Below are 23,229 nucleotides of genomic sequence, written 5' to 3'. Positions count from 1 at the left end.
GCTTCTCCAAGCATCTCTCTCAGCATCTGCATGTTTTTGTCGTTTTTCTGCTGGGTGAGCCAGTCTAGGTGTATGCCATGTGACAGAGCATGCATGGCACTGCAAAACATTGAGCACGCTTCCAGTGGAGTGAAAATTGTAGTACAGCCATCTTATGCTGCTGATGCCTCTTCTTAAACTTCCATCAGCAATTCAAGGTGTTCTTCTAAATCCACATTCATGTTTTTCAGAAGGTATGGTACTACAGTTTGCAAAAGACTGAGAAAGGATCCACGATAATGCTGACTTTTAGTGATGAAGCATCCAATGCAAAAATTTTACTTTGGTAAAAAAGAAAACCCATTCATTTTATTTTAAAAATATGAAAATACTTACCAAACAAATAAATGGGACACAACAGCTATAGTATCAAGCTCTGGTTGTGTATTCACACCTGAAGTATGTATGCTCCAAATGCTGATTTAGGATTAATGTTCTCACAAGAACATTAACAAACAGAGTTATTGTTCAGAAAAGCAAATGCTCTCAAGCAATGAATACTGGATTCCCATGATCAAATAAGTTCTACTGTGTCTATCACGGGATTTAGTAGTATTTTTTCTGAACAAATGGGACAGATGAGCAAATAACCATCATTTAAGAAAGTCAGCCACAGCACTTCAAATGTAAGAACTTTCATTGCAAGTTTTCTTTTGGAAAGGTCATCTTATTCTGCTCAGATGTGGGTTTTTATGATGAATGCTACAGTCCTCCTGCACAGCAATAAACATGTTTGTATAATAAAGTAGGTGCTAAAAAAAGGACGCTATACTCTGTCTAGAAACTAAACATTATGTTTTTATCTGGGCCTTCTGCCTGCATTTGGGGAGAAAAAGTAACTTGTGCCCAGCATAAACACCTACTTCTACATCTAGTTAGACACAGCTGTTGCACAGCTTAATGTGTTCATCTATCTGTAAACAAAAATGTGTGTCCTTATGAAAAATCCATCGTCTCATTTTGTCTTATAGTGATGCATTAAATGAAGTCTGCATGCCTTTATCAAAACCTCTAAGTGTAGAAAGTAATAAATTTCATGACAGTCAGTGCATAAGGGTTGATTGCTAAAATTAGGTATCAGTATTGAAAAATACTAGCATTTCAGTGCAAGGCTACTGAGACATTAAGTGGAACTGAAATCTTTGCTGCCTAGTTAAAAATTATTATTACTATTCTTATGGAGAACTGAGATTAAAAGCAGAGAAACAGAAGAAAACCTGTTTTAAAATAGTTTATTATTTTACATACATTTCATTGTGAAACAAATGCATTACATACTTGCTGTCTCTTCCCATTTGGCATCTGTACCGATGTTGCTTTTAATGGCATTTCACTCACAGCTGAATCTTTTTGGGGGGAGGAGGGCTGTTAATAGATAGAAAACCCCCTATTGTTCTGTTTTCTGGCTATGAAAACTTCTTAATTAAAAACTGAAAGCAAAATGATGCACCAGGTACCAAAATCTAGAGCTGCTCAAATGAAATCACAGCAATGGAGTAACCGCAGAGATAGAATTCTTAGTGCAGAACTGCTTCATGCTTGGCTGTGTGTTTACCCCTTATACAAGGGAGAGAAAAACCTGAAATGTTTCAAGTCAGCCCTATCAAGAAACAAAAATTCCACAGCAGAGCAGCAGTGAAGAATGAGGTATGATTAAAGCTGTTTTAAAACAGAATGAACTAATAAGCTTGATCCTTCTTAAATTATAGAGCATTTGAAACCTACATTATAGGACTCCTTTGGTCCCACAGTTTCATTGTTTGGCAGCTTCTTGCTCATCCAGATCCTTCCCCCAGTTAACATCAAGGTCCCATTTTCCACCATCACAACAGAGAATAAAGCCACATGGGACCAAACACCATCATTTGGTGCTGGCATCTGGTCCTTGATGAAAACGCTATCATAAGGGGAAAAAACCCAATGAACATGTCTACTTGAGTTTTGTAATCTTAACTCTTTGTCAGTTATTGGAAAGATGTTTCTGGCATTTAGGCAACAGGACATAAGAAGGAGGCTCAGAAGAGTCTCAGCAAGACCAGTTGTTCACACCTTCTGGTTGAGTGTAGTTCACAGAACCATCCATGTCAGAGCAAGGCAGCAGGTGGCAGAAAGATGAAGCTGGGAATGCATAACTAGGTACTACTTGCATGATTTGTATTTTTTCCCCTCAGAGTGGTCAAAGAAGCCTCACTGCTGTTTTAACTCATGCCAAGGAGTTACGTTCCCAAGCAGATGTGCAGACAAAAGAGCAATAGATAATTCCTGTTATTAGTTGCCTTCTTCAGACCAGTGTCTGGCTCCAAGTGCTGTACAGTGGGGTGCACAGAAGTTGCACATGCATCCAAGTAAGCCCAATCAAATGTAAATTACTGCAGTCCCCTGAAATTATCTGGTTAGCCCTCTGGCTGCAGATATTGGATTTTGCAGCATTAATCCCCACTAATATAACAGAATACTACCAGTGGAGTATACATACATTCTGATAGCAATATGGGAAAAAGCAAAAATTGTGTTACAAAAATCCCAGTATGATAAGAGTATTTACATTTACACACTTTAAAACTTCAGGGAACTTGACAGGTTTAATTTTCCAATTAAACTCAGAAAGATCACAGAGTTTTCTAGATTTCACATCAAGTTCTGAGATAACAAACATGTCAGAATTAAAATATAAAGGAAAGACTGAAGTCATAGAATCATAGAATGGTTTGGATTGGCAGGGACCTTAAAGATCATATAGTTCCAACCCCCTGCAATGGGAAGGAACACCTTCCACTAGATCAGGCTGCTCAGGGCCCTATCCAATGTGTCCTTGAACACTTCCAGAGATGGGCCATCCACAGCTTCTAGGGGCAACCTGTTTCAGTGTCTCACCACCCCCACAGAAAATAATTTCTTCCTAATACTCAATCTACACCTGCCCTCTTTCAGTTTAAGGTCATTACCCCTTGTCCTGTCCCTATATGCCCATGTAAAAAAGTCCCTTTCCAGCTCTCTTGTAGCCCCCCCTTTAGGTACTGAAAGACCACAACAAGGTCACTGTGGAGCCTTCTCTTCTCCAGGTTGAACAATCTCAGTTTTCTCAGCCTTTTCTCATAGGAGAAGTGCACCAGCCTGCTGATCATCTTTGGGGCCCTAAGTCACCACAGCAGCACACTTCTCTGCTAACTCAAAAACCCCAGCAGTCCCAAATACATGTTGTAGGTGCACGTTTTCAAATAGCATTTTTCACAAATGAATTATCAGTGATCTATCTGTACTAGTCTTGTGTCTCTGCAGGCAGCCAACCTCACATAAAGAGTCCCGCTCAACCATTTATTTTTGCTTTCTCTTCATGTCCCTCATTTGTCACAGGAATTTATTCAAAGTTAATGAATCAGTCCAAAATTCTTCATACATATTTCAGTGTTTTTCAAAAAAAGAAATCTACATTTAGAAATGGGCATAAATCTTTTATTCAGTCAGGCATAACCATGCTTGAGTTGTCCTGCAGTAATACACTAACAACAAGCCTTCCTGACTACCAGACTTGATAATCATAATTCCTTCCTAACAAGGCTTTCAGTGAGACTGTTTTACTATTCTGAGAAAGTCTGAGTTGAACAGATTCACCGCATTTCACCACAAAGCTGAATTTTTTTGAGATATCTCCATATGGAAATCTCAAGGAAGTCAAAAGGAATTTTGCTATGGACATGGGCATTTTCAGTACTGAGAAAATCCTCAGTTTTCAAAACACCAAAATAAGCCTGCCACTCAAGATTTTGCAAAATAAGATCAAGTGCTAACAAACTGGTTTGCTAGAAACAGCCATGAAAGAAGGTCCATGTATTCTAATCCTGCAGAAATACAGTTCAGGGATGGGATAAGAATCACTACCAACAGATGAATTTCACAACTTCATTTCTCCAAAACATCCATCTGAATTGAGGAGTAATTTCTATGTCTGAGGTACTTCATTTCCACACACATTTTTTCCTTAATGAAATTTATATTTTAAATCCCTATCTGTTTTAGTCACCAAACTATTTCACCACTCTCATCACACAACACTTTGCTTTCCAACTGCTTTTCTTTACATACGTGATGTGACTTCTGTAAAGAAAAGGGTTGGCAATTCAGCCTCTGATTTAGTAGAACAGAGTACCATTTGACACACTACTCTCTTCCTTACAGGCCAGTGCTATAAGGTACAGTGTGGACTGTGCCCTGCAAACCAAAAATTCCCATCAAGCCAAGACAATACTCTCTGTTACCTTAGAAAAATAATTTTACAATTTAGTTCCTCTGCTAACAGCAGATACACTAACTATGACGTGCAGAACAGTAGAGTCCAAGTTAATATTTTTTAAAGCCACCTGATGATGTTGATTGTGATCTGAAAACGCACCACAAATTATGGTTTCTGCTCTAGGCATATTAATCCAAAACCAGAGGGCAAGATATTATATCAGAAATATTTTCTTTAAAGATGCGTCTAAGAAGCCAATTTCTGCGACTTAAGATTTATCATGTAGTTACTAGAAAACTATGTATTGTGGCAAAGATTCATCAGAGTGAATTTACGTTGAAACAAATTGATTGCTGCACACTGTTAGGCTCTACTACTGTGACCAACACAAAGTACACCTTAAAAGTAAAACTCAACATCACAACGCACAAAGAACACTTTAAGAACATGTGCAGAACATACTTCCTTGACCTAGTGAATTTTCAGTTTGCAGTCTAAAAACAGTTTAAAAGATGATGTGTTTCACATTATAGACAATGCTAACAAAACAGTAGGATTTTCTATTTCTAGTAGGATTGTCTGTTTCCAAAGGAAAGAAACTATATTACATTTTGAAAGCCCTGTTGTAATTAGAAATTACTCTGGGAGCATATAGCAGATACAAAGGACTAAACAAGATATTGATCAAAATATGATTTGACAGAAACTATCCAGAAAATCTGAATAAAAAAATAATAGTCATAACAAAAAAAACCCCTAGTGAAATAAAAACTTTATTACTAGCACAGTTTTACTTAGTACTTTGCAGCATAAAATCAATTTACTTTCCTTAAGTTTTAGCTGAAAGTCTAAACAAAGCATGCAACACACACAGAACATTTTCTCATTTGCTTTAACATTCATTTTCAAGACAATGTTGAAAAGCGGAATTTATGCCCAGCTGTAGTTTTTATAACCAACCAAGAGAAATTTAGTTTGTATGCTAGAGCAACTGTGGAAATCAATTCTTAATCTATGACCTTGCTTACCACAGCTTGAAGCCTTGCAATAAATAAATGCCTTGAGCCACACATAAGAAACATTTAGTGAATCCGAGACAAATAACACAAATCTATATGTGTATATATAGTATTAGAAAGGTCACATAAAATACAATATTGGCTCTTTTCTTGCTCTAACATAATAATGTTTGAAAAGCAGGACCCTGTAATTGCCTACATTAATACCCAGGTGGTGAACAGTCACGAGTATCTGTTTTCTTTTCAAATTACAATGTTCTTCCTTTTAGGAGACTTCTTGTAGTCTGCCTTTTTTTTTAATGTGGAAAATGCTAGAATGTTCAGAAATAAAGAATCTCTGAAAAATACCTATTTTATTTGTCCTAGCATATGCAAAGTCTTTCTCTAAAGCACTCTTAAGCTTCCTTGTGAAAATTGTGCAGTGTTTCATCACTAACAATCGAGAAAATGTCAGAGCTCATGTGTTAACCTGCACTTAGTCACAATTACCCTCTTTTATATGCTGAATATCTCAAACCCTCATCCTATATGTTATTACTTATTTATCACTGGAGTGTAAGCTAAAAGAAAGAAGAACCTATAGTAATGTCTCCTTATTAATATTTTACAATTGTAGTTCACAAAAAAATCCTGTAAACAAAACTTTACCTCCTTAAAAACACACCTCCCATTCTTGATGTAATTGCTTGACTGTAGATTTTAAAATCAAATAATACAAAATAGCGCTAGTTCAGCTAATTTCCCTCTCTTGATTGTCTCCTTCCTGAAATACTGAAATTCAAATGTGACTGTGACTGACACTCCTTTGGAGATTAGCATGGCATTATTAGTTTGCACAGCAGGCCACCAAAGTAACTGCTGGAAAGGTTTCACTTATTTTAACCCCGAAGGATGTAATCTAATATGAAAAGAAAGAATTTGGAGATTCACAATTACACTTGAACTGGAATTGTACATGAAAATCAAATCAGAAAAGAGACTTGTTTTATTTATATAGAAGTTGTAGTCAAAGTAGATCACTAGGTCCTTTCTAATGCTACATTTTCACAGATCTTCTACCACTTGATCATCAGAGGAAAAGCTAGACTTGCACTGAAATTGCTAGGCTCATCCTACTTAGTTCTACCTATGAGCACAGGCATACCCAACTAATATCCGAAAAACAGCTCAGGAGACTTCTGAACATCTATTCTCCAAGAAAGCATCACCTTTTGTCCTCAATGTATGCATTCATTCCAGTCTAAGGGCAACTCTTACAAAAATGATGCCAAGTACTTATTGGTCAGAACTGATGCCTGGAAATACAGAAACTATCCCACTCCAGATGCACACGTTTTCATACTGAAAAATAAGCTGGTTTTGAGCCTACCCCAGAACAGACTGACCTTACCAACAGCTAAAACAGAGCAGGAGGAAGTCTGATTTCGTGCATGCTATTCCATGGCTCAAAACCAGGAATTTTAGCTTGGCAACGACCTGTGTTTTACACCTGGTTGGAGAGAACTCACATTCCAAAGTGAAGTCCCTTTGGTAACAACAGTATTATGCAGATATAAAAGCATATGCAGTTCTTAAATTTCCAAAGATTTTGGGAATTACATTAGCCACACCTCTCCACGGTGGTTTGTAGGAATGGGCAGCTCTAAGCACAGCTGCTGCAGAAGTGGGGCAGCCTGCACAGCCTTCCTGAGAGGTGGCCAGCTGCACACCCTGCAGCACCCTCACTAACCTTGAGATCTTCTCCTCAGCACTAAGAGTTACTACCAACTCCCCGCCTCACTCCACCTATGTCCTATCTGACACTGCAAATTAGTTGTCATGTTACAATCTTCAAAGCAGTTTGTTCTAAATGCAGGAGAGTTGCTTGGTTTCTTAATTTGCATTGGCAGAAACTACTTCCCCACCAACAAAACAAAAAATTTACATTACAATGTGGAGCTGCTTATAACCAATGACCCTTACAAAACAAGTTAAGATTCAATATTTGTGAAACAAAGCAAAGTATTCACTGCTGACTTTGTATCAGCATAAATGACTAATTACTTTAATCAGGAAGCTCAAAAGACAATGAACTTGATTTATTATAAACACAGGGGCTTGCCCTCTTATAAAAATTACCTGCTCTGCAGTTCAGGACACATATTGATTTATGGGACCACTTGTAATTCTCTTATTTTTTTATTTTAACATTTAATAATGGCTGAAAAATGAATGAAAAGTAAACTGGAGCAAGACACATTCCCAATATGTTTTTACTCAATTTCACAGCAATACTGATACATTATCTATATCCTAGTACTTCCCTAATAGTAAAAATACAAAATTATTTTGAAAAACATGCAGTGAACAAAAGATTAATTTGGTCAAGATTACACAAAGTGAATATTCTTGCCTTCCTCTTACATGACCCCTCATTATTCAGTGATATCTGACATCTGTTGCTGAGACCAGCTGAACACAATTCAAATCCGGTTTAGCTAGGAATATCTGAGGTCATAAAAAGTCTCTGAGGATAGATTATGAATCAATCACAGCCTAGAATTCCATCAGAGAGAGACTGAATTTGCCTGGAGTCTGATAGTAAACAAGAAAATATCTTAACATCTTTGCAGAAAAGCCACTTTGGAGAGCACTTGCTCTGTCCTGACCCCTGCCCCACCAGTCCTTTACCTCACCAAAGGGGCACTTGTGGGCACATAACGCACTTAAGGCATGTCAGGTCCCCATGACAAGGCTTTATTGCACCACATTCAAACTACACAATATGGTGACAGATTTTTACAGTACAGGTCTTTTAAATAAACACAAAAACATCCATGTCAAATCTACTTACACTGAGATTCCAGTGGCTCAGCACTGGAACAGGCTCCCCAGAGAAGGGTTCACAGCACCAAACCTGAGAGATTTCAAGAAGCATTTGGACAATGCTCTCAGAGACATGGTGAGATTCTTAGGGTGTCCTGCACAGGGCCAAGAGTTGGACTCGATGATCCTGATGGGTCCCTTCCAACTCAGCATATTCTGTGATTCTATGGTTAAATTGCTTAAGACTCTCTCATCCACATGAAGTCCTCTAGCTTTGTCCAACAACATGATGACTGCCATCGATTTTCTCTTCCCAATATTTGAGGAAACCTCAGGTACATTTCTGTGTATTTTGCTGCATGGATTAAAGAAGAACTAGTATGTCAGAGACCAGAGGAAATGTTTCTCATAGTTCACTGGTAACCAGCAAAGTTCTCTGAGTCAGGTTTTTTGGAGTAACCACTGGAGTCCCAGGGTGTGCAAGAAGACTGTCACACAACTGAGTATAAAGTACAGTTGCTCAGTTAGTTATTAGAGTGTTAATAATTATTACTGCATCGTTATTTGCAGAAAATAGTGATGAAGGGCAACATGAGAATATTTTCAATGTGAAGAATGTTTTCAGAGACTGGATGATCAGCTTGATCTAACTTCAGCTCTGAGTTCAGCTAAAAGAAACCATATTCCTCAGGGCACTGCAACAAACAGATTATCATAAAATAAAGACACTTGGCAGCCAGATTCATACTACAGCTGCTTCTTGTGCTGACCAGTCACCATGACCCTGTGTTGCCCCATACACCCTCACACTGTCACTTGCTTGTCTTATACTTAACACTAACATTCCTCTGGGCAGAGACCACCTCCTTCTTGTGTGTTTACAGAACGAGTTGTGCCCAGTGACTCAGTGCTATCACAGTATAAACAACAAGAAAGATATGCATCTGATCCTGATTTAGGGCAGAGTTGAACCATTCGATTAAATCTCTGCATTATCGAAGCCAATGGAAATTTTTATTCTGGAAACTAGGGTTTTTCATATTGTATCATGATAGTTGGTACCTTCTTGCTACAAACCTTCTTTCACATAAGAAAATCATTTTTAGTCACCTGTTAATTCTGTTACTTTGCAATTATTACCACAACCACATATAATGTGAGTAAGAGTAATATTTTCACCAACACTTTTGTCAAATACTCTCATTCCATCCACCATTTCTTCCAAGCCCAGTGGCACACAGAGAACGTCTCAGGATGCAGACTGGAATTCTGCAGTTTGGAAGATATTCATCATAAGATTACTAAAAGACAGCTTCGGTCCATTAGGGGCACACATGGGATTGACCTCTCCTATATTCTATAACCACTCACTGATGACCAGACACCAAACCCCACTTCTGCACAGCTGCAGAAAACCACCTGCTATTACAGCAGATATCAGAAAGTATGGGATACCTACCAACAGAAGACAGACTTCTAAGACATTCCATCGGACTCAGATAGCTCTCTGATAGCCTGTGAGAAGTTTGGGAGATATTTATTCAATGTCATATTACAACTCATGATTTTCTGAAACTGCATACACAATTTTTAAGGACCATTGCTTAAGACTGTTTACTTTCTTTGTTGGATTTTTAACTAGTGTAAATGCCTTTCAAATCAAGGTGCCCTCATTCTATGAAGTGAACCATCTGGAGTTCTGCTTTTTTTTTTTTAATCCACAGTATTAGAGGCCAAGCAGAGAACAAGCGTTCAGGGGAGGATTTGGAACAACTAAAAAAGAAGGAGAAATATAAATTCAAACAGAATCTAATACAAAAAGAGGAATTCTCATCCACAAAATGAAGTTCCACTATTTTACACAAAAAGAAACCATTAATTATTAAATACATATTCGTTGGTTAAATCTGGGTTAAAGTGCTGGTTTTGGCTGGGGTAGAGTTAATTTTCTTCACAGTGGCTAGTATGGGGCTGTGTTTTGGATTTGTGCTGAACACAGTGTTGATAATACAGAGACGTTTCTGTTATTGCTGAGCAGGGTTTACACAGAGCCAAGGCCTTTTCTGCTTTTCGTATTGCCACACTGGCAAGGAAGTTGGGGGTACATGGGAAGTTGGGAGGGGACACAGCCAAGAGAGGTGACCCCAGCTGACCAAAGGGATATTCCAGACCGTATGACATCATGCTCAGTATATAAAGTGGGGGGAAGAAGGAGCAACGGGGGAATGTTTGGAGTGATGGCATTTGTCTTCCCGAGTCACTGCCAGGATTACGGGGCCCTGCTCTCCTGGAGATGGCTGAACACCTGCCTGCACTTGGGAAACAGTGAATTAATTCCTTGCATTGCTTTGCTTGTGTGTGCAGCTTTTGCTTTCCCTATTAAAGTATCTTCACCTCAACACACAAGTTTTCTGACTTTTACCCTTCCGATTCTCTCCCCGATCCTGATGGTGGGGCAGTGAGTGAGCAGTTTCTGGGGCTTGCTTGCTGGCTGGGGTTAAACCACAACATTTATATACAGAACTATCATGGCAGTGAAAGTGGTGCTACAGAGCAGCATTTACTGGCATCCTGAAAATTATCCCAACATGTAAAACCCTCTTAACTGAGCTTATGTTTCAGAAGGAATACTTATTTTGAACAAAAAAAAAATATGTTAAAGCTTATATTTTAAAAGGTACCTCTGTTGCAGCATTAAGACTGAAAGCTTACTCTTCCAGGCATTTATTTTGTAACAATCATTTAATTTCATATTTGGTTATGTTTGACAACTCTCATGGGGAGCTAAACACTCTGCTCTGCAGCTACTGTGATTACTGAGAGAAAAAAATGAAATAACTTCGAAAATGATAGATCAGGCTCACTGGCAGGCTGGTTCTGCTGAGCTCAGCAAGAAGGAAAGGCTGCCTGATATCTGTAGCAGTGCAGTCAATCCTAGAGGCTATTCTGACTTGCACTTGCTGGCAAAAGTCCCTAAAGGACCTTCTGCCAGCAAGAACAGTGAGGGAAAAATATCATTCATGTGCACGCTTAGGTAATGCCAAATCCTTCCTAATTCTCAAAAACTTCAAATAGCAGAAGCTACCACAAGCAAGATTTAAGATGTCAGTATGCCAGCTTTACCTTCTGTGGAGTCCTCAATACAGAAGCACTTCACCAGAAGAGACAAAGAGAGGCTACACAGAAAAAGGAGGAGGAGAAAACTGAACAGATAAAATAATTTATCTTTTATATTCAGAATATTATGGTTATGGTCACAGAACCATGGTCAACATTACCAAGCACTGCAAGCTAACTATACCAAAAAGACAGACCTAGAAAGGCTCATTGGAAAGGCAGGGAAGGAGAAGGGTAGGCGGGGAGGCATCAAATATACACAACAGATGTGTGCACTCTAAGCTTGTACCTTCAAAATTGCTGCTACAGGTCTATTTATTTAACTTATTACTACAGAAACACGTAACAATCCTAAAGCATTCAAAATAGAAAATGCATAGCAGAGCAGCTTATGTTTCAATAACAGAGCATGCTGTTTCAATCAGATTTGAAAGAGGCAGATCAAAGAGAAAACATTTAAATTAAATGCCAGATTTTACTCTGATTTGAAAAAAGAAAACAAAGTCTATATATTGCAAAGTATATATATAGGTTAGATATTAGGAAAAAATTCTTTACAGAACAGGTAATCAGACATTGGAATGGGCTGCCCAGGGAAGTGTGGATTCTCTGTCCCTGGAGCTTTTTAAGATGAGACTGGATGTGGCACTTGGATTGGTCTAGTAACCACGGCGGTGTTGGATCAAGGGTTGGACTTGATGATCTCTGACGTCCCTTCCAACCCAGCTGATTCTATGATTCTATGAAATGCACAGAGAGATATATATCCACATACACACATACACATATTGCAAAGTTAGAGATTCATTAGCTTAGCCTGTCCTGTTATGTGTACCCACTCCCACGCTTACAGTTCTATTTTTCTGTATTTTTCTGTAAATGAACCCTTGAAGGCATCAGCTTGTACAGGAGGGCAACAGCTGTTTAGCTCCCGGCATGATTAGGATTTTCTGCCTCTGGCATTGGACAAGGAGCAAGGTGATCTTAAATGAGTACACCCTACAGTTTTACAATTACACTCCCGTCTTCCTTCCCCTTCCCACTATACATCTCTGTCTCCATCCCACTATTGCTCTCATATTTTTAAGAGACAAATAACATTTAGATTATACTCAGTCTTAGACACAGGCCATGGAAATTTTCGCTTTGCTGAAATTAGTAACACTGACTTCAGCGAAATGTTTGGTTTCATACCACAGGGCTCTCTGCCCTCTAGCACAGCATTGGATCTTGTAAAGAGTGACCAACAACAGTGAATTTTCCCAATCATCAAACATTCAGTTTAGATTTTACGTTTACTTTGCTCACGGAAAGAAGGAAAAAGACATACTTTATTGTCCAGATGAAGCACAGTGTAACTGGTGACACACTCTCTGCAGATGATGCAAAACAAGATCTGCTCTACAAGGAAAATTCTAAGCTAAACTGTTAAGTCCAAGTCAGGTGAGAAGTAGAACTGCTTGCTGGCCCTGTTTATAAATCTTTCCAGGATGGGAGAGGTTTTGGGTTTGTTTTACAGTGGCTTCTGTAAATTTGTTGATATCAACCACTCCTCCACTCCCATTTCCATGCAATTCTACAGCCAGCTGCCTGAAAGAAGCAGTTCAGCTGGGTTTTTTTGCACACTGATGCTACAAAACTGATCCTGTGAACAGAGAAGACTTTTTCTGTATCTAACATTAAAACGGCAGCATTTTCTTCATTCATGTCCCGTTCCTGTGAAAGGAAGTCAAGAGCCAGGTCAACAAGTGGAACAGATCTCTACAACATAGACTCAACTCTAAGCAGCTTCAGCACACAGACTCTATGTAGACAAGCCAACAGCACAAGCAAAAGAGTATAAATATTTGGAAGAAAAATATCATCATGAGGAAAATACTAAAAAATAATGATCTCTATCATGTGAAACCAGCAGCACCATGGATTAAAAAGTTTTAATACTTCCAGGTTCAATGGCATGTGTCTCCCAGTTTCCTTTTACCTTGTGTTCCTCAGCTCAAAACAGCATGACATCTGCTCAGAACTTGTGTCAGATTCCCAGTACAAGTTATAAGAAAACACACACTTGCAGCATTCCCAGCAACGGAGATTATTCCAAACAAGAAATCCCTACACATTTCTGAGGAGGTTCAAGGGTACAGGCAGCAAATTCACAACGCACTTGGCACAGTCACTGCACTGTCAGCTGTTAAAACTAGGGCAGGCCAAGTTCACAGGCCACACCATCAGTTTTCTTCTGCATGAGCATTTAGCCAAGAGGACATTTCATGGCAAGGGGGATGCAACAGAAAGGAGAGGGAGGGAAGAAACCAGCAGCATCAGCATTAATCTAGCAGCACCATCCTACAGGGCCATAGAACAAAAAAAAGGCTATCCAAAATCCTACCAAAAACAGAAGGAAAGAAATCTCTTTACGTTTGAAGTGTCCTTTCTAACTGCACATCTATTGTTTTGAATATTTTTTGGTAGTTCTGGAGGTTAAAGAATACTGTACCATTGTGTTTTGCCTGAGTTATATGGGCAGCCTTCACTCCAGCACTGCTATAGAATTAAGAAAGCTAGTACAGAGACTCTCTTCTCACAAAACAACAATGTTGGTGTAAAAACTATCTTGGAATAAAAAAAAGAAGGCAACTCTTATCCAGAATAAATGTTGTAATTCTGAATTTATCTCTACTGCTTCCACCCCAGAGGACAAACAGGATGCTGCTCTCCCAACCTGGTCCCAAACCGCCAGAATACATTTTTTCATTCTTTTCTACTAATTAGTAAATTAAGCTTTTTTTTCTTTTGACAAACTACAGAGCAATATAAATCACACTAGGTCATTCAGCACTTAACACACATATCCACAGACAGGATCTGGTAAACAGTGTTACAACAAAACCACTGCACTCCAGCCACTTTTGCCCTAAGATTCCAGCTAACGACTCAAATATTTTTTTCACCAAAAGTTCAGATCTATTTCCTGGAATTTTAGTCACTGGGTTTTTTTCATTACAGAATAATAAAAAGTAAGGGACTGATTAAAATTTAAGTTCTTATTAAGATGCATCTGTCCTTTAGAACAAATTAAGTTTTCTTTTTCCTGAAGCATATTCTTAAGTATTTTTTTAAAAAGAACACATTCCCTAATTTGCTTCATCTCCCTAGAAGACCCTAAAGAATTTGATCAAGCAAAAGAAAATCTACCAAAATCCACAGCCCCCTGGCACAACAACTAAGCAGAAGAGAAGTTCTCTATCAACTCCAAATGTAGAAGAGATGAGCCCAAGAAGAAAACGGCAAACAGTACGTAAATGCAAACAAACCTTCCTTTTACCCCATAAAATCTAACAATTCTAGGGTCTCAGTATTTATTCTGCTAATTTTTCATTTGCTGCACGCTAAAGTAGAAAAAACTTTCTGAAAATTCAGATTTCATCAACCTCAATACTCCTGAGCTGTTAGGTTTCATTAGCTGTCTTAGGAATAATATCAGAAAGCCACTTCACATGGGGTTTTGTAGTTGATCTGATAGTTTGACTTTATGAAAACTTAACTCATTTGTGAGTCAGGATTTTATGGAATGCAGAGGATGATGGTTTACCTGTATTGTACTTGTCATGATGATAATCAGATGGCATTCTCATAAGGCCCCTGAAAGAAGATTTACATTCTGTATCACCTTTTCATTTTTGTCTGAATATCTCATCCTGTGTATGTGATATTTTTTCCGTTAAACTGTTTTCAGTTCAAATACTCTCAAATACTCAAACGCCTGAGTTCAAATATTCTGCTACAAGATTAAAGGTGACACTCTCAAAAGCTATTTCAATGGGCCTCAACTTTCTAGGCACTCGAAAGAAAATAATTAAATGAGTGAGGTTGACATTGTGGGACTTGGGGGGCTATTTGCTTGTTTGTTCCTTGCACAGAGTCTGCGATAAGCTATAAATACATATTTCTCTATTATTTGCATTACAGGAATATCCAAAGTCTCAGAGAGGGTTGGCTTTATGCGTGCAAACAAAAAAACAAATTTCCTGCCTTGTAAGAGTTCAGCACTGGCAATGGTCTTGCAATGATTTCCATGTGTGGCAACACTTGAACCTTTACAGATGCCATAGTATTGCTATGCATATTGCTATATTCAGTAGACTACTAAATAAGTAGAAAACCAAGCATTTTTCATATACACTGTTTTACAGCTACTGATTGATAATGGTATCCCGGTCACAAACTGCTGGACTAAAACTGTCAACCCAAAGATTAATGGAGGGTAAAAACTTAAGTCCTTCATGAAACCCAGAGAGACAGGTGACAAATTCCTTTCTACAATCCCAATTATTCTAAACAGGGACATGTTAGAAGCCTATGATATCTACCTGGTAAATCTGTGAAATCAGTTGCACAGCCTGAGAGCTGAGCAATGAGTTTTCATTCCAGTGGCTTTGGTGCTTTAGTCTCCCTTTTACTTCCAGATGCCAGTGGCATAAAGTTTCGATTAGAAGGAATTTCCTTCTGCTGCATTTCAGCAATTTATTTTTAGAACTCCATCACTGACACATGAAATATTTCTAAGTGCATCAAATAAATGCTTCCTTTTGACCAATCTAACATTACACAGTTCCTTCCCGATCATCACACGCAGACTGATGTACCCTGCCCTAGCTCCAAACCTGTGAGGGATCACCTACATATGAACAGAGATCTCCATTGTCTTCACAAACAGAAAGATGAAAAGGAAACAATGTTTCAGCATGGGGGTGTCCCAACTGTGACCATGCTAAGTCCACATATTATTCAATGTGAGCCTAAGGTGTTTCTTATTCCTTGTCTGCAACCTCTGCTCTGACACCTGACCCAAAATTCTGACTATATTCCTTGAACTCTGTTATTCAGTGGTTGGTGGAAAAAAAAAATCAGTTTTTAAACTGAGCCTGAAGCCCTAAACCAACTCGCTGCAATTCAGGAAATGTATTTATATACCCTCTGCAAAGACTGGTTTAATTTTCTTCTAGCCCCAGTCCCTGGACATAATCAGTGAGGCTACACAATCTTAAGACAGGGATCTATAACTATGAATCTAATGGCAGAGCCTTTTCTCATGTGACCAGTCATAGTGTAAGAGACTTACACAAGCTAGGACTCCATGATGGAGGCTGTGAGGATTATCCTGCTCTGGGATGCTCTGGGTCTTACTCTGGTTTACAAGCATGTTCCTTTAGATCACCATTATTCAGTGTAAATATGCAGAAAAATCAGACTCAGTATTAATTAGTATTCACAGAAAGCAGACACAGAGACAGAACGATGAATGTGTTATGAATAAAATACAGTGAGAAGAAAACAGTTTCTGTGGCCATTCTTTTGTGTTTGCACTGACAATGATTTAACTGTCTTTTTTTACTCAAATTTAAAACAAAGTGTACCATAAAAAAGGTTTAATTGTGACAAGGTATATAATTATCTTCAAAGGTTTACATGGCACAGAGGGAGGTGTGAGTTGAAATTCTGGAGTCAGTTCACACAGGTGTGTGGGAGAACAACTCTACACCTTTGTCAGTGTCAGTAAGGGGTTAGCAATCTGCACTGCATTCAAAAGAGCTGAAACCAAATCAAATCCACATGATTTATTGGCACCCTATAAATGTTAAGTGAGGTGATTTAATAACAAATATGCCCGATATTATACTTTCTAATGACATGTATTGTCACGACAAGGATCCTCAAACTGTTCTCCACTTAAAATGACCTCATGGATCAGTCACAAATGACTTCCCAACAGGACTTCGTCACTAACTTTATCTGTAAACCAAACCTGTTATCCCTTGCTACCCTACAAAATAATAATAATAAAAAAAAGTCAGGAACTGTTTTAGCTATATATATGGAATGAATACTATTCTGATTCATATCCTTTAAAGTACAAAGATTAAGAAATCCCTTCAGGAAGTCTATATTAGCTAGGAAAATTAACTCTTCTATGATCTTGGGGAAACAGACAGGAATAATCCTAAATTTATACAATTATTTAATTTTACTATGTTCTTTTGTTATCGTACCTGTTTACAAACAGCCATAGAAACAGAGTTAAACAGACTTACAGGTCTCCGCTACAAGTAACAATCAGGGCATTGCAAATCCTTCACACAGCACTTGAAGCTACAAAAGTAATTCACCATGACCTAACAGCCTTCCTAAGCCTTTGTTTCCATTTTCTCAATTGTATTTCTATATTTAAGAGATGTAAATTTGGCTGAAAACAGAATACTCCTTACTGTATTTGAAGTATGTAGTATTTAAATAGCTCCAGAAATTTATATGAGCATTAATTTGCAAACTTGTAAGGACTCATTTTTGTTCTGAAAACTTGCATCAGTCATCAATGCCTCTCACATATTTCTGGTTTGGATGACAACTATCTATTGTAACTGCAATACATAGTCAGTATTTTCATATAGTGTAGAATGTTGCACGTCTAACTTCAGACTGGCAGATTTCATTAACTGTAAAATAATCTAAAAAGGAACATTAGTTTACCAGCTTAATTGGTGTTAATATCTAAATTACATAGTAATTACAAAAAGAGAAAATGTTGAGATATGGCTTTGCAACAGAAACCTAATAGCTCATTTAGATACTGAAAACCAACATACACTTTCTTATCAATTTTTGGTGCATTTCAAAGCATGCCTCCTGGTCTAGTGCTTTACAGCTCCTCTTGCACACATGGCTGCCACCAGTAAGTACTTTTCTCTACCACATTTACAACCAGGCTGCAATCAGGTTTTCACATGCCACTTTGTAGACGTGTACATAAAGCATTGACAAAGTTTCTGAAACGAAACAATGCAAAAAGGAAAAATGCAAAGGTGCCATCCAACCACAAAGAAATACCAAAATGTGACAGCAGCCAAGCAGAACAATGCAACCTCAACGAATCCAGCCCACGCTGCTTTATGCTACATAAACTGATTATCTGTTAAAGACTGGTGGCTCACTCAAGACAAGGGGTCAGCCTCCATCCAACAGCCTGTCCTGCAGGAACCACCGCCTGGCAGCAGTCGCTGCACGGACAGACTCTTCCACCCACTCACCTCCAGAAGTGACCTCTTCAGAACTGGGTTGAGGAACATTGGCAGGACAATTTGGGGAAGAAGCTTGCATTGCTGCCGCCCTGGCTATACCTGTCCTGTGGAGAAATAGAGGACTTAATTTCCAGGGCTGTCAGTCAGCACCTTCCACATTACAAGTGAAGGAAAAAGAAATGAATTTGACAATGCCTGCTCTGAGCCAGTATATTTTGGGGGTGTGGTGAAGAACCCCCACTTCCTACTGAAGTATTTAGAGGACTTTTGTATCTTCTATGAGCTCCACTGGTTTGCCCAGCCAGCAAGCTGGATTGTTCATGAGTTGATGATGCTCTTGCCAGTTACCTATGTAGCAAGCTGAGACATGGCCAGAGAATCAACATAACTAGACAGTCTAAATAAAATAATTAAGGAAATCATGTTTAAAATAATCTCTGAACTCTGACATGGACAAGTAACCATTGAGTAGCTCTCCCTTCTATCTCCCTTTCAAAATGGCAATTTTCTTCTCTTGCCACATTTCCTTTACAGAAACCATTACTAGATGAATTATGTAACAGAGAAATAGGTATTTTGCTTCTCCTGTCCAACCAATTCCATAGAGGCATTTTATTTTACTTCCACATTAATTTAAATAGGGTTACCACAAGAATCCATTCAAACGAAGATCCTTTCCCTTAAAAAAGGAAAAAAGTAAACTTTCCACTCCTCCCATGATTTCCAGCTAGGACAACAGTTTTCAGCCCCCAGATTTTATTGTGACACATATAAGTGATTCATATATACCAAAGTGCAGTCCATTAGAGAGACAAAGAGACAAAAATAACTGTCTGAAATGCATGAATAAACCATTGTTCTGAGCATGGTGACGAATGTAATATTTTACAATTTCAAAAACAATTCTCTAAAGCCCTACTAAAACAAGTGTTTGTTCCAAAATTGATCTCTGTGTATCTTTCAGGAGTACCATGATGATTTTTCTTGGAGGAAATGTCAAGTTTAGACACTGAGGACCAAAGCTAATGACAAACTATTTCGTTGTGGTATGAGTGTGCACTGAATACTGTGTTCACAGGCAGGAACAATTTCCAATAATTAATTGGAAACATATCAGCCTTCCTTGCATTTGCTTAACTTTGGTCAACAGCAATGTTAACCATGCAAGTGACTTGAGAGACAAGGCAAAGCCTATGCATGTGAAGTTTATACAGAATTCAGAACTGCTGAAAAGTATGGAAAGCAAGCCAAGAAAATTATGATTATAATAATATGGCAAAGCAACTCTATTAAAGAAAAACACCCCGAACAAAAACCCCTGCACTAATTACTGAAGTTGGAGAGTCAATGTAGGAGTAAATAGCATTGTTGACTTCTTATTTGGGCAAAACAGATTTACACATCACTCACTTCCTTAACAAAGATGCCAGATATTTTTATTTTTTAATTTGTCACTGTATGCTGGTTTTCTCTTCCTTAAGTTCCAACATATTAATCCCTTCAAAGCAACAAAACAGTTTGTGTCTCTGAATATCTACCACCTTGGAGTATGATTATGGCTGATTATAAAGAGACTTTGGCCAAGATATTTGGATGAGGAATTTCCAAGAGAAATAATAAAAATTGGTCACGTATATAATAGCACACTTAATAAATCCAGAATTTAAATATGAAATAAGATACAGCAGGTTGGCTCACATAAGTAGGACAAACATTAATTCTGTCCCAGGCACTACAGATCAATGTTCAGTTCACCTTCTAAGGCAGTGATTATTCTAAGCGTTTAGAGGAGTTTTAGTAAATCTGCTCCTTTTCTTCATGTGACAAATACTATGAGTATCAGAAAGAACCAAAATGAAAAGAACCTGACAACCTTAGGTTTTACATACTGCCTCAAGCCCTTCCAGAATCACCAAAAAGCTGCTCCCAAGACCATCACACATTGATAATCTAGATATTACAGAAACAATACAAAGATATCACTGAGACTTTTCTTCTCCAGAGATGAGAATTCAAATCCTTCAAAATATTTGGGGATATATTTGAATAATCACTGAAAGGACTAGAACTTCTGATGTGTTTATCCTCGCTCAAATACAAACTGGTAAAAGCTAAAACTGGTGAGAGAGGGGACCTTATAATTGAAAGCAAGAGCTGAAATGGTCACAGTGCGGATTTCTGTTTGTTTGCTTTAGTACAAAAACATCAAATGACAAGGTTTTTGAGGGTAACATACATTTATTTAAAAAACAAGCCTAAAGTGTTCAAAAACAAGCACCTTGTGCATTAAATACTTTAAAAAGCTTTTCCTTCGCTTACATCCTCCCGATTTGCTCCCAACAAATTATTGTTCTTAAACCTCCCCTACAGTCTACATTGACCTATACATCTCAAGCACTTCAAGAGGCACTTTAACCATATGGGATATTTCTAAAATGTAGGATCACTTTCTCTGTCAGGGAGAGTAATTCACGGAACAAAAAAAAGAAAAAAACTTTGCCTCAGGAGGAAGATACATGTTCCAGAAATTAGTCCAATGCAAACAGAAATCTATTCCATGAGAGAAAGCACATGCTATTTTTAGGATGAATTCACATCCTGCCACGACATCCAAGCTAGAATATCCCCTCTTCCTCCTTATTTAAAAATTGTGTAGAATCTATTGTGTACATAAGGACTCTACTCCATTCCCAGATACACCAGAAATTTTCCTCTGAGTCCTGTGGAAATCACTGTTTTTTCTAAAGTTCATTTTCCATTTGAGAAATGAGGAAATCCCACCTTTCAGTCTCCCTAACTGGAAAAATAAACGGTGTACATTGCATGAGCCTTTAGATGAGTGAATCCATGCATCTATGGCTACAGCAGTGGATTCCCCAGTGACAACATTCAGGTGGTGCTTCAACATAACCTTTCCCATTTCCTGCAGGTGTGAGATGACTGTAGTCCCACCTGGGTCTCTCCAACCAACATACAGCTGGTGAAATAAAATAAGACTGACAATTTGTACTTACAGCTGAAACACGTCAGATACCACTGTTAGGGACCCCATACTTGCATTCCAGCATCCAGAAATGATGATGCCAGTACCTGAATTTTAATGGACAGACTCCACAGAAAAAAGGATAATGGCAGTTTCAATATACTACATGCTATGGCTTTGCTAAGAACCTATGAGGTTTTTTTATGCAAGCTAAAAAGGATATTGATTTCTTTCCAGTCCATTGCACACTAAATACAATTTCCACTGTTGCTATTCGAGGTATGTTTCTCACTAAGAAAAGAATTGGCAAGTCTTTCGTGAAGCAGAAATGTCTAAGGCTCCTTCGCATATTTTCATACAATCTCAGCAGCTAGAGGTAGCCAAAAACATACACTGATTCATGAAAAAGACATACAGAAAACTCACTTTGGTACCAGACAAACTTAGAGTATTTTCACTGTGCACTGTGGACTGCAAGACATTGCCAATCTAAAACATCCATAGTGATACAGTTTACAGTACAAACTCAGTGCTTCACCTCCGAGTTACAGACTAAGGAAAGACAAGAAATGACTGTAAGCTATCTAGATGGATCCTGAGTAACCTCAAAAAGAAGTGCAAAATTCTGCACTTGGAGCAGAATAATTCCACACATTTGGCTGAAAAGCAACTGGCTGGAAAGGACCTGGGATCAGTCTGAATGCTAGTGGCCAAATATGAGCCAACAGCGGCTTCACATGAGCAAACCACATGCTGGGGCAACACCAGGAAGAAAGAGTGGCCAGAAGAAAGAGGGAAATCACTCTGCTCATCACTGATGAAGCAACACTTGGAACATCGTGTCACAAGAGTTCAATACATTTCCACAAGTGAACAAACCAGATTATGATAAAGTTAACCACTATTTTTAAGACTAACTAATAAAGTGACTAATTCTGCACTTGGCACACAAATTTTTCTTCCAAAAAATGCAACCATGCTAATTCTTCAGCCAGAGTCTATACCTTGATAGTGGGTTAATCTTTGATAGGTAATGTCTCTATCAAAGAACTCTGGGATGCTCTTACCATGAATTGCCAACTACAGGAAGACTCCTCATCAACTTAAGTATTTCCCTAAATGTTCTGCACATAGCTCAAAAAACTCACTGTGTTGTCATGATACTACCACAATATTAACTTTTGGAATCTGTGAAGGCATCATTAAGGAGGACAATATGAACCTAACGAATAAACACAAACCCAAAAAGATGTGAACAGGTAGATGAAGTGGAAAATTACTGTTTTCTTATGACATACATTTTCTAAGGTTTTGGTAGAGATAACCCTGAAAAGTATCTGTAACAAAGAAAAACTATTTAAGGGCTAAAACTATGTCACTGACATTCATGAAATATCCTGCAATTTTTTTCAAGGAGATTTAATTATACCTTTCATGCTACTCATGCATTAACAGATCTTCTGGTTAGCATTAATTTGAATTCTATTGCAACATAAATTAATACAACTTAGACGTACTTATCAGCCCTTTAAATAACAAACTGATGTGTCCAGGCAGCATATTCTTGAAAAGAGGAAAAAGACATGCAATTAAAACCTGAACTGCAATTACTTTGCATTTCAGAAAGTTAAAAAGTAGCCTGAAGCAAATTACCTCAAAGAGAAAATCTGGAGAGCAGTTTTGCTTCAAGCAAAGACTTAACAGTATTTAAAAGAAAACAATGTGCAGTATAAGTAAGTCATACAGCAGGCAAAAGGGTCAAAGACAAATAAATGGGTTGTACTCATGTTAGTATAAATCTGATTGCATTAAGCTGCTAAGGAAACCTGCAAAAACAGTATTAAGGTCACAGTATTCAACAGGATAATTTTAACCCTAATTTTAAACCTTAAATTTAACAAATCATACTATGCATGAGAATTTCCAAGGAGATTTCCTAACTCATTATGCAAAGGAACAAAA

General features: G+C 38.1%; 1 protein-coding gene across 10 annotated transcripts in view; it reads right to left on the bottom strand.

The window, feature by feature from the left end:
• PPP2R2C (protein phosphatase 2 regulatory subunit Bgamma) overlaps window positions 1-23,229 on the bottom strand; it is a 191,818-nt gene that overhangs the window by 98,978 nt on the left and 69,611 nt on the right. Inside the window, exon 3 of one of the 10 annotated variants that reach the window (XM_027642806.1) lies at window positions 18,294-18,383. The exons of 8 other annotated variants lie outside the window; for them this stretch is intronic. In XM_027642806.1, the coding sequence (XP_027498607.1) occupies window positions 18,294-18,383 (90 nt within the window). Of the gene's footprint in view, window positions 1-18,293; window positions 18,389-23,229 lie in introns of all 10 variants that reach the window. One more of the 10 variants, XM_027642809.1, reaches the window with a different exon arrangement.

The sequence above is a fragment of the Corapipo altera genome, unplaced genomic scaffold (assembly GCF_003945725.1).
Source record: "Corapipo altera isolate COAL_440 unplaced genomic scaffold, ASM394572v1 22, whole genome shotgun sequence".
In the NCBI taxonomy this organism is placed as follows: Eukaryota; Metazoa; Chordata; class Aves; order Passeriformes; family Pipridae; genus Corapipo; species Corapipo altera.
This window is presented reverse-complemented; position numbering and strand designations above follow the sequence as displayed.